Consider the following 16,240-nt stretch of genomic DNA (forward strand, 5'->3'; position numbering starts at 1 on the left):
CCGAGACAGCACCGGGGTAACGGAACTGGGAAGAAGCAAGAAGCAACCCAGCCAGCCTTAGTTGGCAGGAACTTTGCGGCGACTTTGGCTCCTCCCCCAGACTGAAAGGCTAGCGAGGGGCCGACGTCGCGTCTCCTCCCGCTCCGGCGGCCGGGGTCAGTGGGCGGGCCGGCGCAGCTGCCCTGCAGTTCAGTAGCTCTGCGCTCCATTGGTTTGTTTTGCCTAGAGACTAGGAGTAGTCCGCCATGTTTGAGGTGTCTGATGAGAGCCTCCTCTTTGCATTGCTGCAGTAGCAGTTTCAGTAACCTGGAAGTGCTGCTTGGTTCCCGTTTCATTTGACTTACAGAGAGGGGAGGTCAGTGCGGCCCTTCTTTCGCCTACTATGTAAGGTGCACGAATGTCTCTCTTTTCTCCCCCGCGCCTCCGGATATGAAGCAGAACTAGCTGAGGAAACCCAACTCAGGAGCCGCAAGTTGGGGGGCGGGGGGGAAGCGTCCGGGAGCGGAATGTTCTCTAAAAAAACTCATGGAGATGTCAAGAAATCAACGCAGAAAGTGCTGGATACCAAGAAGGATGTCCTGACCCGCCTCAAACATCTCCGGATTGTCATAGGTGAGGGGGAGCTTCATCTCCCTAGAATTTGGGATGAAGGCGAATTTGGCATGTGGTGTGCAAACCTGTCAGCTATTGTTAAAAATCTGGGAGAGTGGAGGTAATGGTAAAAAAAAAAAAAAGACCCGGAGCTATGCAACAAAGGGAAGCCCTCATAAAGTAGTTTAGCAATAACATGTTTGTTTTATTTTTTTAGCAAATTACTCAAATATGCCTTACAGTGCAGGGTGAGGAAGACTGGGAATATTACTCGTAATGAAGCATTCCCCCTCCCCCCAGCAGTTGGACCTGTGAAAGTGTTTGGTGCTGCGATTTCGAAACGCAAGTCCCAAAGCTTTCCTGCTTGAGTTTGTACTTGTTTGAAAAGAATCTGTTTTGTGAAAGCAGCACAGACTGGAGGCTCTTCTGTTTTGGTCGGGCATAGGTCAAACTGATAGGGTTATTTTGGAAGAACTTTGTCTAGACTAGGGGCTGACGTTAGGCAGATTTTCACTACGCGCTTTTACGTTTTTAATAATGCAGTTTGTTTTATTTCCACATTCTCTTATTATTTTACCTTTGAGATGCATTACATACAATAGTTAAAATTATGCATTGAGTCCAAAGTAAAGTGTGCTTTGAAGTTAAGTTCCATTTAAACCTTAATGGTTAGAGGAGGAAGTTAAATACTTAACTAACTTATTTTTATTTGTTGCATTTGTATCCCACATTTTCCCACCTATTTGCAGGCTCAATGTGGCGTATATAGTACCGTCAAGGCATTTGCCCAGTCGGTTGATAGCAAATACAAGGTTTGTATAGTGATGGTTTCTACTTCCTCCAGTGTATCCACTCTGTTGGTTATTTTCGTGTCATCCGCAAAAAAGGCAAACTGTTCCTTCTTAGCAGTGTCTCACAGAAATATATTAAACAGAATCAGCCCCAGCACAGACCCCTGAGACACTCCACTCACCTTCCTTTCCTCCGAGTGGATTCCATTTTCCACCACCCTCCGCTGCCTGTTGGTCAACCAGTTTCCAGTCCAGTTCACCACTTTGGGTCCTAAGTTCAGCCCTCTCAGCTTATTCATGAGTCTTCTATGAGGGACTATATCAAAGGCTTTGCTGAAATCAAAGTAGATTACATCTAGGGCATGTCCTTCATCCAGTTCATTGGTTACCCAGTCAAAGAAGTAAATCAGATTAATTTGTCAAGATTTTCCTTTGGTTAAGCCATGTTGTCTCAGATCTTATAACCTGTTGGGTTCTAGAAAGTCCACTATCCTTTATCAGCAATTCCATTATTCTTCCTACCACCAGTGTGAGGCTAACCAGCCTGTAGTTTCCCATTTCTTCCCTGTCTCCACTTTTGTGAAGAGGGACCACATCAGCTTGTCTCCAATTCCTCGGTACCTCTCCCATCTCTAAAGATCTATTAAATCCTTAAGAGGTCCTACCAGGACTTCTCTGAACTCCCTCAGTAACCTGGGAGGTATCTCATCCGGCCCCATAGCTTTGACAAATTTCAGATTTTCAACCCATTTATAAACACTTTCTTCCATGAATGGTGAGCATTGCAATATGCACTCCATTCCCAGATATACCTACTGCCACGGACCTCAGTCCTTCTCAAGGATGTTCTTCCGTGAACACCAAAAAGAAGTATTTGTTTAGCATGTTCACTTTATCCTCGTCACTTTCCACATAGCTATTATAGGTATCTTTCAGTCTTGCAATTCCATTCCTATTTTTCTTCTTTTCCCAATATATCTAAAAAAGGTCTTACCATGTCTCTTTACCCCTTAGCTATTTCTCTTCTGCCTGTGCTTTCACTAGCCATATTTCCCTCTTTGTTTCTTTGAGCTTAATCTGGTAATCTTTTCTGTGATTTTCTCATTGAGTTGTTTTTGTATTTCTGGAGCGTCTCTTGCCCTTGTTTTTCAGGCACTTGTTTGGAAAACCATATAGGCTTCCTGTTTCTCATGTTTTTGTTTACTTTCTTTGTGTAAAGATCGGTTGCCATATTTATAGCAGTTTTAAACATGGACCATTGCACTTCTGCGTCTCCATTTCCTACCCCTGCTCCTTCTTCAAGTATTCCCCCAATTTACCAAAATCCAGTACTTTGAGTTTTGTGCGTCCACACTCCGCTTTTGCTCTTACATGAAACTATTGTGTGGTGATCACATTACCTAGGTGGGCACCTACATGGACATTAGAAACACTTCCACCATTTGTGAGTTCTAAATCCTACATCGACCCTTCCCTCATGGGTTCCATCACCAGTTGTTTGAGCAAGGCACTTTGACAGGCATCCATGATCTCTCTACTTCGGACAATCCACATCAGGCAAGCTGAAATCTCCCAACAATAGCACCTCCCCTTTCATACCAAGCTTTTGAATAGTTATCAGGTCCTTGTCTGGTTTCTCTATTTGTGCTGGAGGTTTGTAGATAATACCCGTGTGGATTCAGGTTCCTTCTTCTGTTTCCAGGACGATCCATACAGCTTCTTGCTTTCCCAGATACCCTGTATTTCAGCCACTTTGATATTGTTTTTCACATACAAAGCCACTCTTTCGGCCCTCCCTATCCCTTCTAAAAAGATTATAGCCCGGTTTGGTCGCATCCCATTCACGGAAGTCATTGATCCATGTCTCTGTAATAGCAACAATATCCAAATGTTCCACAAACATCAGTGCTTGCAGATCTTGAACCTCTACTTAGACTGTGAGCATTTTATTCCTTTCCATGTGCTAATTGAGTTAGGATAGTTTTATTTGTTTACATGACTTTCCCTCTGCCATCAGTTTGTTTTGTAGGGGTGACATTCTGAATGCCTGTGTTTCCTTGTGTCACCCCCACCCTCTAGTTTAAATGTCTAGAAACATACTGCCCAAATTTCTCCCCAAGGATCCTTTTTCCCGTCACCAAAAGATGGAGCCAATCACTACAGTACAGCCCCTGATTTTGCCATGTACTGCCCCATCCTCATATGTATGTAAAACCACCTTCCTTATACCAAACTTTGAGCCACTATTGAATTTCTCAGTTTTATGTAGCCTCTCTTCTTCTCCCTTCCCACATATAGGAATAACTTCAGAAAAAACTTCAGTGCAAACCAAAGACTTTAGTCCCTCCCCAAGCTTATGGAATGCTGAACGCTCTCTGTGCTCTAAACGTATTATTGTTGGCCAGGTCATTTGTCCCCAGGTAGATTACAACATCAGTATTAGAATCTTTACTCTCCTATTGGATCAAGTTCAGTATTTGGTCAGTACTTCTGGTAGCTGAGGATCCTGGAAGGCACTTCATTAGGTTGAGTCCTTAGAACTGTGTTCCTAAGTTAATGCCTTTGATAATGGAGTCTCAGTAAGAATTTTCTGCTTTGCCCTGATCTGTCATTGTTTTGGAGATGTCTTTTAGATTGTGTTAAATTCTTTGTGTGTGGTTCCATCAGCACTTTTCTGAGCATCTTAATACTCTAGTGTAGCAAAGGAATGATATAAGGGCAATGGTTGGGAGGGTGAATGCCTCTGTCACAGGTTGTAATCTGCCAGAGCCTACTGTGACCTATCTGTTCATCTGTTTTAATCTCTGTGGCAGTGGTGGTGGTAAATTGGCTGTGAATTGAGTAATTCTGGATGCTTCCTTAATTGCAGCTAATTCCTTCTTGAGGTTGTTGATTTCATAGCAGATATTTGAAGACAGATGGGGCAAGCTGTAAGGTTCCAGATTGTTTGCCTTTAGGACTAAAGCACAACATGTATTGCTTTGAATGAAAGTCATGTTGATGTGGTTCACAAGTGTGAAAATGTGAACTTTAAGTGATGTGAATGAGTAGGATTGACCAATGTAGGGTTTATTGAAGATAATTATTTTGACTAGGAGTTTTACTTCCCTTGCGCTCCTTGATGTAACAGTTATCCAGTCAATGTTGTGATAATTGAAATCATCCATTATTACACTGTTGTCCAGTTTGTCAACTTTCCTTCTTTCTGTAAACATTTCTTCATCTGTCTGTTTGTTTATTCTGTCTTGGTGGATGGTAATACAGCCCTGCCAGTATACTCCTTCCTTGCCCACATGGAATTTCCACCCATAAGGATTTCATGCTGCTGTTTCATGTAGAATGGTTAGGGTTTTTTTTTTTTTTTTTTTAACTTGATCCCCTCTTTAACATATAGTGCAACCTCACTCCCCCTCCAATTTGATCTGAAACTCGCCTCTTTTTGGATGCTTTCCCTTATTATCCTTGTTGTTATTACCAGTGAGCTCCCAGATGGAGTCCTGAAGACATCTGCAGTACTCCGAATGTTGCTTTCCCACCTTCTGTCCTATCTATTATTGTAGTTCCTCCCCTTACTATCCATGTCTTTTCTATTATCAATATCTGTACCTCTTCTATCTCTATTGTTAGACTGTAAGCCCCTCTGAAGGCACTCCTAAAGAGCGTGGTAGTAAAACATCTTGAAAACAATGTCTCTTACATAAGTTTTGTTGATAAAAGCTGCTCATCCACAAACGTAAGCTAGAGTTCTAATGTGCTACCATGCTAGTGTGTTGTTAATAAGTAGGTCCCATTGCATAAAGGGGGGGGGGGGACCTCTGGTAAAATAACATGCGTTAACATGATTTAGTGCTCATTAGATACTTGAGTTTGGAAGTATTGAAATAAAAACTATTGCTCCATGCAGCGAGTCTAAGTGGTTTTTGTGACTGATGGGGGTCAAATGTATTAAAATTGTCAAAGCAGAAGGTACTATAGTATCACAGGTACTATCTGTGTTATGTCACCTAGCAGCTCAAAGGGTTGCTGCTTTACAAATGAGGACATTGGGGGATTTTTAGTTTTAGGGGGGTGAGAATGCTGTGTAGCTGTTTCAAATTTCAGCATAATTATATATCGTGTCATTTACCATGCCAGTTTTATGTTAGCCATTTACAAATGGAATTCTTTTTCCTGAAGTGTTTACTTTTTTTTTTTCCTATATACTGTCTCGGGTACTTAGAATCTGTAGGTTCTAAAAGCTTAGAAGTTGGGTAGCCATGTGTTTCAGTGCCCTCCCCAGAAATTTTGCCAGTGGGTCTTCATGAAGGATATCTGGATGGAAGCATGAGAGTACTGTACAGTATTATAACATACGAAAAGAAGGGGCGATAAAGGGCAACCCTGCTTTGTTCCTCGTAAAATAGAAAAATCCAATGACTCCACATCATTAACTGGGCTTTAGGTGCTGAGTACATTGGCTTAACAGTTGATAGAAAGCGACCCAAAAAAACAAATTAGAAAGTTGCACGATGACAGAAATTTAACCCGCCCCCACTCGGCCCTACTGGAATCTTACCAATTCCCACCCATCCCCGCAAGAATTTAACTTGTCCTCACCCATCCCCACAAGAATTTAACCAGTCCCCACCTGTTTCATCAAAAATTTAATGGTACATTAAAGAAATTCCGGTTGGCTGTCTTGGTCTCTCTCTGGGTTTGAGCTACAGCACTGCAGGCAAGGAAGGAACTGCAGTTGGAACTTGGAACACTGTGGTGTGCACATGTAAGATTTGTCTCTGATTTACTGGTACTGTGTGCTGAGATGTCGCCACATGTATGTGCCAGTAGGTCAGGTGACATCTGATGCTCGTACCTGAGTCAGAGCTGAGGTCTGTGCATCTGCCTGGGAGCAGAGAGGATTAATAATAGGTGACGGCAGATAAAGACCTGAACGGTCCATCTAGTCTGCCCAATGGGTCACACTCATCAATTCGTGATTAAATCAACAATGATCATGATATTATATACTTGATTATGGTCTTTCTTTTGTGTTTCTGGGACATAGACCATAGAAGTTTGCCTGGCCCTATCCTTATGTTCCATTTGCTGGAGTTGCTGTTGAAGCGCACTCCAGCCTATTCATCTCATTTGCGGGACACAGACCATAAAAGTCTGTCCAGCACTGTCCTCATGTTCCAGCCACTAAAGTTGCTGTCTAAGCCCTTTCCAGCCCATCTTAAACCAGATTGCCATATACGAGAGACAGACCCAGTGGTGTGCTTGAAGCTGGTTGTTAATTTTTGAACAATTTTGCGAGCCAGTTGTTGTGCTGTTAGCCGGGACTTGAAGGTTTTTTTTCCCCCCACAAATTGCAGCGGGAGGCTGGAGGCACGCATGCCCAAACACACCAGCTGTCACCTGATATTGGTGCATGCGTGGTGTGTGGCAGCCCTGCCTCCTCGTGCTGCACTGCAGGCAAAACATTTGTTTGCTCGCGGCTCACCTCAGCAGCGCTCCTGATCACAGCCCAGCTGGTTGTGGAGCTGTACCGTCCAACACTAAGCTCAACTTGGCTGCCCCGCTGCTGTCCGGAGATTTCAGCTGCCAGAGAGGACAGAGGAGAGCCCTGCTGGGCTGATGTTGCGACAGAAGTGCACATTATCCTCTCTGCTGGTAAGAATTTAAGAAGCAGACTTGTTGCTGGGCCTGTTTGTTGGGGGAGGACAAGTCAAGTGGAAATTGGTTTGGAGGAGCATTACCCCCTGCCCCCCCAAAACACTTGCACCGTCCGAGTTCCTGATTCTCTCTCTCTCTCTCTCTCCCCTGCTGCTGCCGTTCCCGCTGCCCCATGCGTTGAACTTTTTATCCTTTCAGTTTCTTCCCTTTCACATCCGCTCCTTCTCCCTGCCTCCCAGCCGCAGTTCTCCGGACTGGATCGTTACCGTACCTGCAGGCAGTGGTTAGGACAGGATGCCGGCATCGGGGTTCTTCTGCTGCCACGTCCCACCTACTCTGATTCAACTTGCAGTTTCCACGTAGGCAGGATGTGGCAGGCAAAGGACACCGTCGGGACCAAGGAGGTTTGAAGTGATGAGCCGCCTATCTACTCCATGGTAAGCAAGGAAGCCAATTTGGTTAATCTCTGTTTTCACTCCCCCGCATAGCTGTCATCTCCTTTAGTGAACATTCAAACCAAAGCAAGCAAACCTATGAGCTGCTGCAATGCTGCATCCACGTTGTCGTTCTTTGTTTGTCCATCTGTAACAAGTCTAAAGCTGTTTCAATTGGATAGGAGTAGTGCCTTAAAAGGTAGAGGTCAAACTTTTTTTTTTTTTTTTTTACTTATTGGACAGCTTTTTAATTTATTTGAAATTTCCCATATGATATAAATATCATGAAATAATTGAATATCACTAAAACATCTTAAAAAAATTATTGTAGCTGGTAGAATCATGAAATAATTGAATATCACTAAAACATCTTAAAAAAATTATTGTAGCTGGTAGAAACAGCAATTTTAAACTCTGTATATTGTGCTCAATTTTCGACACTTAAAAAAAATATATACTGTCTGTATACAATACAGATGGCAAAATTTCAGTGAGGATATCCTGTTTCCTGATGGGTTCATCTTAACTGTTGTAATCTACCTTGGGAAGCCTGGTTTTATAAAGATGATGGAATATATTGACATGGAAGTAGAATTAAACTCTCCTTTCATGGGGGCACATGGAATCAGATCTTAATCTGTTTTGTAGAAGTTTACCTTTTAGATACACAAATTAATTATTCTGTTTAGAACATGTTTCAGGGGCAAGTGGTTTTATTAGTCAAAATAAAAATAAATATTTTGTTTCATGCAGATTTCTTTTGTTTAAACATAAATGGGCCATTGGTTTTCTTATATTTTGTTCTTGTGATAAATTATACTGTGACAAAACTGAAAACTCTTATCTCTATCTGGTCGATAATAAAAGGAGCTCATTGTGAACACTATCCACCCTAAAAGGTTGTTTTGTGGCTGTACATGAAGAATTATGATATTGACTAAATACTTGTATGTGTGTGTCCCTAGTCCTGCATCCTAAGTTTATATAATCCTTTCAATAAATCCAGTTAATCTTTTAACTTATTAGTGGAGCATATCCGCAGAGTCATGGTATGGTCGCATTTTCAATATGGTAATACTAGGGCCCATCTAAGGAACAGCCAGGTTATTTTGAGTTAGTCTTCACTGGACCAAACTTGCTTTCCTTGTGCCATCACTATCCAGCAGGTAGGCAGTGTCTTAAAAGATGGAGGAATAGGAGGGTGGAGTGGAAATGGGAGGGGGAGGGAGGGGAGAAATGTTGAAAACCCGGTACTTGTATAAGAAAGGACGGGACAGTTTTGTACTTGTAACTTTTCTGTTTCTATGATTTGTGTCCTGTTATTGAACTTTATGTTAATAAACAAGAGTTATAAAAAAAAAAAAAAAAAAGATGGAGGATAAAGGGTCTTTTTTTTTTTTAATTAAAAGAAGGTAAATTTGGATGTAAGGATTGTTTGAAAGCACGCTCTCTCCCCGGGTATAGCCAGCTCTGCAGTTTTTTTTTTGTTGGGGGGGGGGGGGTGCAGAGGTGGAACAGGGAGAGAGCCTGTTGCTAAACATTTACTAGCACACCACTGGACCGACCATACAAGTCTGCCCATTATCAGCCCTAATTCATCACAGCTGGACACATGCAGCCATTTAAGTTTAGTTTTTTTTTTTTTTTTTTTTTAGAACTTCCATTTTCTAATTAGAGATCCTCTGTGTTCATGCCACACCTGTTTGAATTCCTTCAGTATGTCTCTACCATGTCCTTAACGGAAGATTTTCCGCATCTGCGCTGTTAAACAAGGAGGAGGAGACAGCACTCAAAGAACTTGGTAGATGAGAGGCTGACGCAAGTACAGCTTCCACTTCCACAGGAACCCCACTGGAGCTGCTTCCGTCACCACAGGAACCCTGCAGGAACTGCTTCCGTCCTCACGGGAACCCCGCAGAACCTCTGCCACCACAGGAATCCCGTGGGTTCTGCGGGATTCCAGTGGACCCCGTTTCCATTCAGGTATCTAAAACAAATCTGTCCAAGGTTGCATAAAGAAAATCCCAGTAGATCCGGTCAAAAGCTTTCTCGGCTTCAAAACTAACAAGTAGTGATCGCAAGTCTGTTCTATGGTGATATTCTAGGGTAGCCAGTATTTTCCAGAGATTCTTCGCTATCAAATGGCCCTTAAGAAATCCCACCTGCGAGTTGTGGAGGAGTCAAGGGAGGATACAAGCCAGGTGAATGGCCATAATTTTTGCAAGTAATTTTACCTCATAGTTAAAATGTGAGATCGGACAGTATGATTGAGGGATTCTTGGGTCATGCCTCGGTTTAGGAAGGACTATAATTCGCTCAATCAGATCTGCAACAAATCCAGATCCCTCGACGAAGCTCAGGAACCTGTCGAGGTCCGGTGAAGATAGAAAAATATGCAGATAAGTGTTTGCCCTTCAGTAAAGAGTGATGCAAATAATAGGACTGCATTTCTAACCGTTGAAAATTTGAAAAAGTATTGAAAAAAGAAAAAAAGTTGATATAAAGTTACAAAAAAAAAAAAAAGTAAAAAGCTTTACAGTACCACCCTATTTGGTCATCGAGGTGGTTTGGAGTTTCAGTGATTACGTACAGTCATGAACGCTTTAAAGGTCCCGAGAAAAACTTTGGGACATAAGCGCGTTGACATTGAGACTTTTCCCCTCTCAGTGAATGTGCAGTCCGCAGTGGCATATATAATTATGTTCAATGGAAAGTAAATCTGTTGGCTCAGCCTGCTTGCTATGTGAATATTCCATCACTGTTTCATTATTGTTGCATATTAAAGGCATTTGCTTTAAACTTTGTTTAAATTTATTTATCCAGACCTTAAATGCCCATGGTATTGCTTTTTAAACCCAGAGGTGAATCCTAAGGGTGGTGGAACAATTAGGTATGAACTGTGTTTCTGACTTTACTTGTTTTGGACTGCTTTGGGTCCTGCTGATTTGTACTTCTTCCTTAAGTAGAGAGGTGTGGTAGCTGTGTTAGTCCACTTTTAAAGGTAATCAATAGAAATAAAACAAAATAAAACATGGAAAAGAAAATAAGATACCTTTTTTATTGGACACTAGTAAAACATGCCCGTTTCTGGAGCAAATGAAACGGGCGGTAGCAAGGTTTTCCTCCCGAACCCCCCCCCCACCCCTTCGGTGTTGTGAAGCCACTGAACGCCATTGCTCCGCACCTCGTCAACGCACGCCACCTTCATCTCCTGAGTCGTGAAGCCACTGACACCATTGCTCAGTCCTCGCTCTGTGACGCCATTGCTCTGCCCTCTGTCATCACGTTTGACGCGAGGGCGGGGCCCAGAGACTGATTTCGGTGGCTTCACCACTTCGAACCCGAAGGAAGTGCCCAAAGGTAGTGACACTGACATCAGTGTCCTCAGAACGTTGAGAGTGAGTTTTATTATATAGGATAACTTAATACATTTCTTGATTAGCTTTTGAAGGTTGCCCTTCGTCAGATCGGAAATAAGCAAATGTTGGTAGATGACAGTATATATGAGTGAAACATCAAAGCATTTCAGTGACAGTCTAACAGGATGGGGGTGGATTGGTTAGAGTCAGGGAGACAGGAGAGCAATACAATTTACAAAGCAATACAATTTTATGCTTTGTAATGGGCTAGAAAACCCAGATTTTTAAGTCCTGTCTGGTGGGTGTCAAAATATTTAATTTTTACTTCAAAGGTCTTACATTCCTGTATTGTTTTAAAGTTCCCTTTCAGGATCAGAGTACATCTGCCTGGAATTTTGGAAGATGGAAATGAGAAAATAAAAATTTAAGTTTTGGATGTACTCTGTAGAAGAAGTTGTGTGTATGGATGTCTGTTCTGGTGTATGCATGTAATATTTGAATAATATCTATACTTATGGCTATGATTTTTGAACATGCAGCATCATTAAAGGACAGACTTTTAAATGCCCAGTTGATTATATATGCTAATCACAACTTTGTTAAATGTTTCAGACGTATCCATCTATTTGCTCCCATGATATAACTGAATTCTATTATTCTGTCTCACTGTATTTTCAAATGTTAGCCACAATTAACCTGACTTTGCTTGGAATAATGTGTGATTATAAATGTAAAAAAAAAAAAATTTATCTGCCACCTTTTAAGACACTACCTATCCAGCTGGATGGTGATGGCACAAGGAAAAGTTTTGTCCAGTGAAGACTAACTCAAAATAACCTGTTCCTTAGCTGGGCTGTAGTATTACCATATTGAAAATGCAACCATACCATGTCTTTGTGGTTATATTCCACTAATAAGTTAAACAACTTGATTTTTGAAAGGATTATATAAACTTTAGATGCACGACTAGAGACACGAAATTCGCTTATTTATTCAATATCACAGTTCCTCATGTACATCCACAAAACAACCTTTTAGGGTGGATATGGTTCCCAATGAGCTCCTTTTATTATTGACCAGATAGAGATACGTTTTCAGTTTTGGCACAGTATAAGTTATCACAACAACAAAATATAAGAAAACCAATGGAACGCATTAGGGGCTTATAGCCCATTTAGTTATGTTTAATTAAAAGAGATCTGCATGAAACAAAATATTTATTCTTATTTTGACTTATAAATCCACTTGCTCCTGAAACATGCTCAAAACAGAATAATCCATTTGTACAAAAGAGATGAGGTGAAGATGTGATTCCATGTGCCCCATTGGAGTTTACTTCCAATCTTTATATTGCCAGGCTTCCCAAGGCAGATAACAACAGTTAAGATGAACCCATCAGTAAACAGGATATCCTCACTGAAATTTGGCCTTGTACTCCTGTGTTGTATAGAACAGTATGGAATAGTGAGCATAAAATGCAGCCTTTATTAGTGCTTTTTCAACCATCTACAATAATTGTTGAAGCTGTTTTAGTGATATTCAGTTTTTATGTCATGGTGTTTATATGTACATATGGGAAGCTTTCAAATAAATTAAAAAGCTGTCAAATTTTACAAAACTGTCAAGTAAAAAAAAAAAATTATTTTCTCCGAGGACAAACAGGCTGCTTGTTCACACATGTGGGTCGGTGTCCACGGTGGCCCAGGAAACAGCAAAATTAAAAAAGTTTTGCCAGAGCCTTCTGCCGCGTGAACCGCGCATGCGCAGATGACTTCCCACCCGTCGCGTCAGCGTTACCACTCAGGTTTTTCTTGTCCACGGTGAGGTAAAGAGGTTTTTCCCTGTTTGCTTCGCTGGCCCAGGAAGAGAGTCTTGATGATTCTTTTGATATTTCTTCTTTTCTTTTATCGTTATTCATTCTTTAATAAAAAAAAACCAAACAAACTAAAAACCCGGTATTTTTCTTAGTTTTTCCACTTTCTAAGTTTTCTTTCTTTTGGACGTGGCCGGGTTTTTCCCCTTTTGTGCCTTTTTTGTCACGATTGCATCGTTTAATTTCGGCGAAGCCGTTTTTCCTTCCATGTCATCGAAGACACCCAGCGGCTTCAAACGTTGTACTCGGTGTAACCGGACCATCTTGTGTACCGATACCCACGCTTGGTGTGTCCAGTGCCTTGGGCCCGACCATAGCCCAGCCGCTTGCAGTCTGTCTTCGCATGAAGAAACGGACCCAAGCGTCTTGAGAAGCCCAACGAGAGAAGCTTTTTGGGGCTCGGTCCGGTCCTTCGACATTGGTACCGAGGTCGGCGGCATCGACATTGATGGACACATCGACGTCGGGATTGAAGGTAATGGCTGCGGAACGACCAACTCGTGCTGGGAGCAGTGAGGCATCGAGTGGGTCTCCACCTTTCTCGAGGCCTCCTGTTATGGAGGCCCCCCCGGGACCGACCTTCGTCGGACCTGGCCCTGAGGAGACTTGAGGATTCCACGTCTTCCTTATTGGTACCGAGGAGTCTCGATGACGGGCGTTGAGCGAAGGCTAAGAAGCACCATCATCGTTTTCCTTCAACACACGGTGCTGGGAGCTCAGGGGCGTCGAGGGATTCGGCATCCAAGAAGCGTTGGCACCGAGAGGATTGCTCTCCCTCTATTCAGGAGGTGCCGATGCGTCGGTCTAGCAGCCCGGTACCTGCTTCCGAGCCTCAACATATTCTGCCACCAGCTCCTTTACTGACCCCGCAGCCTTGTCCGACAGCGGCTCTTGACGAGCGCATCAGGGCCCTGCTTCCAGAGCTTCTGGAAGGGTTGCTGTGCCAATCTGCTTCGGTGTCGGGGGTGCTTGCTCCTTCCGTACCGTCTGCTGCAGTGGCATCTGGCCCTTTGCCTGTGGTGAGGTCCCCGACCTCGGTGCCGGCTGCGGCATTGGTGTCTGCTGCCACCCAGGTCGACTCCCCTTCGAATTCGGTGGATGACGCTTCACCGGAGTCCAAGTGGGTGTCGACTTCTTGGCACCGCTATCGAGGACGTTGTTCCTTGGCGTCAAGGCAGGCTCAGTTTCGGACTGCTCTGAAGATGAGCGTTCGTGGGAGGAATAGGAGGATCCCAGGTACTTTTCTTCTGACGAGCCCTATGGGATTCCTTCTGAACCTTCCCCTCCACTAGAAAGGAGACTTTCTGTACCGGAGAGTCTATTCTTCACCTCCTTTGTCTAGGAAATGGTTGCGGCTATTCCCTTCCCTATGGAGGTTGAGGATGAGCCCAGGGCTGAGATGCTCGAAGTCCTGGATTATCCTTCTCTGCCCAGAGAGGCTGCAATGGCTCCTTTGCATAATATACTCAAGGAAGTTCTTATGCGAAACTGGTTGTTCCTTCTGTCTAATCCCGTGATCCCGAAAAAGACTGAATCCCAATATCAGATCCACGGGGAACCTAGATTGATGAGGTCTCAGCTACCTCACAATTCCATGGTGGTGGACTCCGCTCTCAAAAGAGCCAAGAGTACGAGGGACTATACCTCGGCGCCCCCAGGCATAGAATCTAGAACCTTGGACTCTTTTGGTAGGATGGCGTATCAGGCCACTATGCTCGCTGCCAAAATTCAGACATACCAGCTCTTCACGAGCATCCACTTGCGGAACTCGGTGAGGCAACTGTCCAGCTTGGTTGATGCACTCCCTCCAGAGCAGGCCGAGCCTTTTCGCCAGGTGGTCAGGCAGCAGAAGGCGTGTTGATAATTCCTGGCCAGGAGTATGTTCGACACTTTTGATGTAGCATCCAGGATCGCTGCCCAGGGTATAGTGATGTGCAGACTCTCATGGCTGCGTGTCTCTGACCTGGATCATTCAGTCCAGCAGCGGATGGCGGATGTTCCTTGCCGGAGGGATAACCTTTTTGGTGAGAAAGTAGAGGATCTGGTTGATCAGCTTGAGAAGCACAATGATGCTATGGATTCTCTCTCCCACTGGGCGTCTTCTGCTACTACCTCCTCATCTGGGAGGTTTTTTGGAGGGAAGAGGAGTGCTCCCTATTCCTATGCTAGGCGTAGGTACACTCATGCTTCTTGACAGCCTGCCCAGGCTCAGTCCTAGCGTGCTCGTTCTCGTCAACAGCATGCACCTAATGCCACTGCAGCTCCCCAGCAAAAGCAAGGGACGGGCTTTTGACTGGCTCCAGTTCAGCATAGCCACCATAAATGTGTCTGTGCCGGGCGATCTGCCTGTCGGGGGGGAGGTTAAAATTTTTTCACCAAAGGTGGCCTCTGATAACCTCCGACCGGTGGGTTCTTCAAATAGTCCGGTCAGGATACACCCTCTATTTGGAAACCAAACCTCCAAATTGCCCACTGGGAAGCTCAGTCCTTCAGCTCCCAACACAAGCAGGTACTTGCAGAGGAACTCTCCGCCCTTCTCAGCGCCAATGCGGTCGAGCCCGTTCCACCAGGGCAAGAAGGGCTGGGATTCTATTCCAGGTACTTCCTTGTGGAAAAGAAGTCGGGGGGATGCGTCCCATCCTAGACATAAGAGCCCTGAACAAATTTCTTGTCAGAGAAAAGTTCAGGATGGTTTCCCTAGGCACCCTTCTTCTCATGATTCAGGAATACAATTGGCTATGCTCTCTGGACTTAAAGGATGCTTACACACACATCTCGATACTTCTAGCTCACAGAAAGTATCTTTGATTTCGGCTGGGAATACAGCATTTTCAGTACCGTGTACTGCCTTTTGGCCTGGTGTCTGCGCCCAGGGTATTTACCAAATGCCTAGCTGTAGTCGCAGCGTCGCTATGCAGACAGGGAGTGCATGTGTTTCCTTATCTCGAAGATTCTCTGGTGAAGAGCACCTCAAAGGATGGTGCTCTAGAGTCCATGCGAATTACTATTCGGGTGCTAGAGCTACTGGGGTTCGTCATAAATTATCCCAAGTCCCATCTCACCCCAGTCCAAAAATTGGAATTCATTGGAGCCCTGTTGAACACTCAGACAGCTCGAGCTTATCTTCCCAAGAGCTTCCCAGTGGTTTCAAGCTGCAGGGGATCTAGAGGATGTAATCCAAGTGTCCACCGACTTTCGGAGTTCTGTTCAGTGGTGGACGATTCGATTCAATTTGACCATGGGGCGACCATTCCAAGTTCCTCAGCCACGAAAAGTGCTGACGATGGATGCATCTCTCCTGGGGTGGGGAGCTCATGTAGATGGGCTCCACACTCAGGGAGCCTGGTCCTTTCGGGAAAGAGGTCTGCAGATCAACCTTCTGGAATTAAGAGCGATCTGGAACGCTCTAAGGGCTTTCAGAGATCGGCTGTCCAACCAAGTGATCTTAATTCAGACGGACAATGAGGTTGCCATGTTTTATACCAACAAGCTGGGGGGCACTGGATCTCACCCTCTGTGTCAGGAAGCCGACCAGAT

General features: G+C 44.0%; 1 protein-coding gene across 2 annotated transcripts in view; it reads left to right on the plus strand.

Moving 5' to 3' along the window:
* The first annotated feature begins 238 nt into the window (after positions 1–238).
* The window catches only part of RALGAPA1 (Ral GTPase activating protein catalytic alpha subunit 1), an 882,008-nt gene continuing 866,006 nt past the window's right edge, over positions 239–16,240 (plus strand). For both annotated transcript variants that reach the window (XM_030214290.1, XM_030214291.1), the window contains exon 1: positions 239–612. In XM_030214290.1, the coding sequence (XP_030070150.1) occupies positions 507–612 (106 nt within the window). In that variant the 5' untranslated portion in view covers positions 239–506. The remainder of the gene's footprint in view (positions 613–16,240) is intronic.

This window comes from Microcaecilia unicolor, chromosome 9 (genome assembly GCF_901765095.1).
Source record: "Microcaecilia unicolor chromosome 9, aMicUni1.1, whole genome shotgun sequence".
Classification (NCBI taxonomy): domain Eukaryota; kingdom Metazoa; phylum Chordata; class Amphibia; order Gymnophiona; family Siphonopidae; genus Microcaecilia; species Microcaecilia unicolor.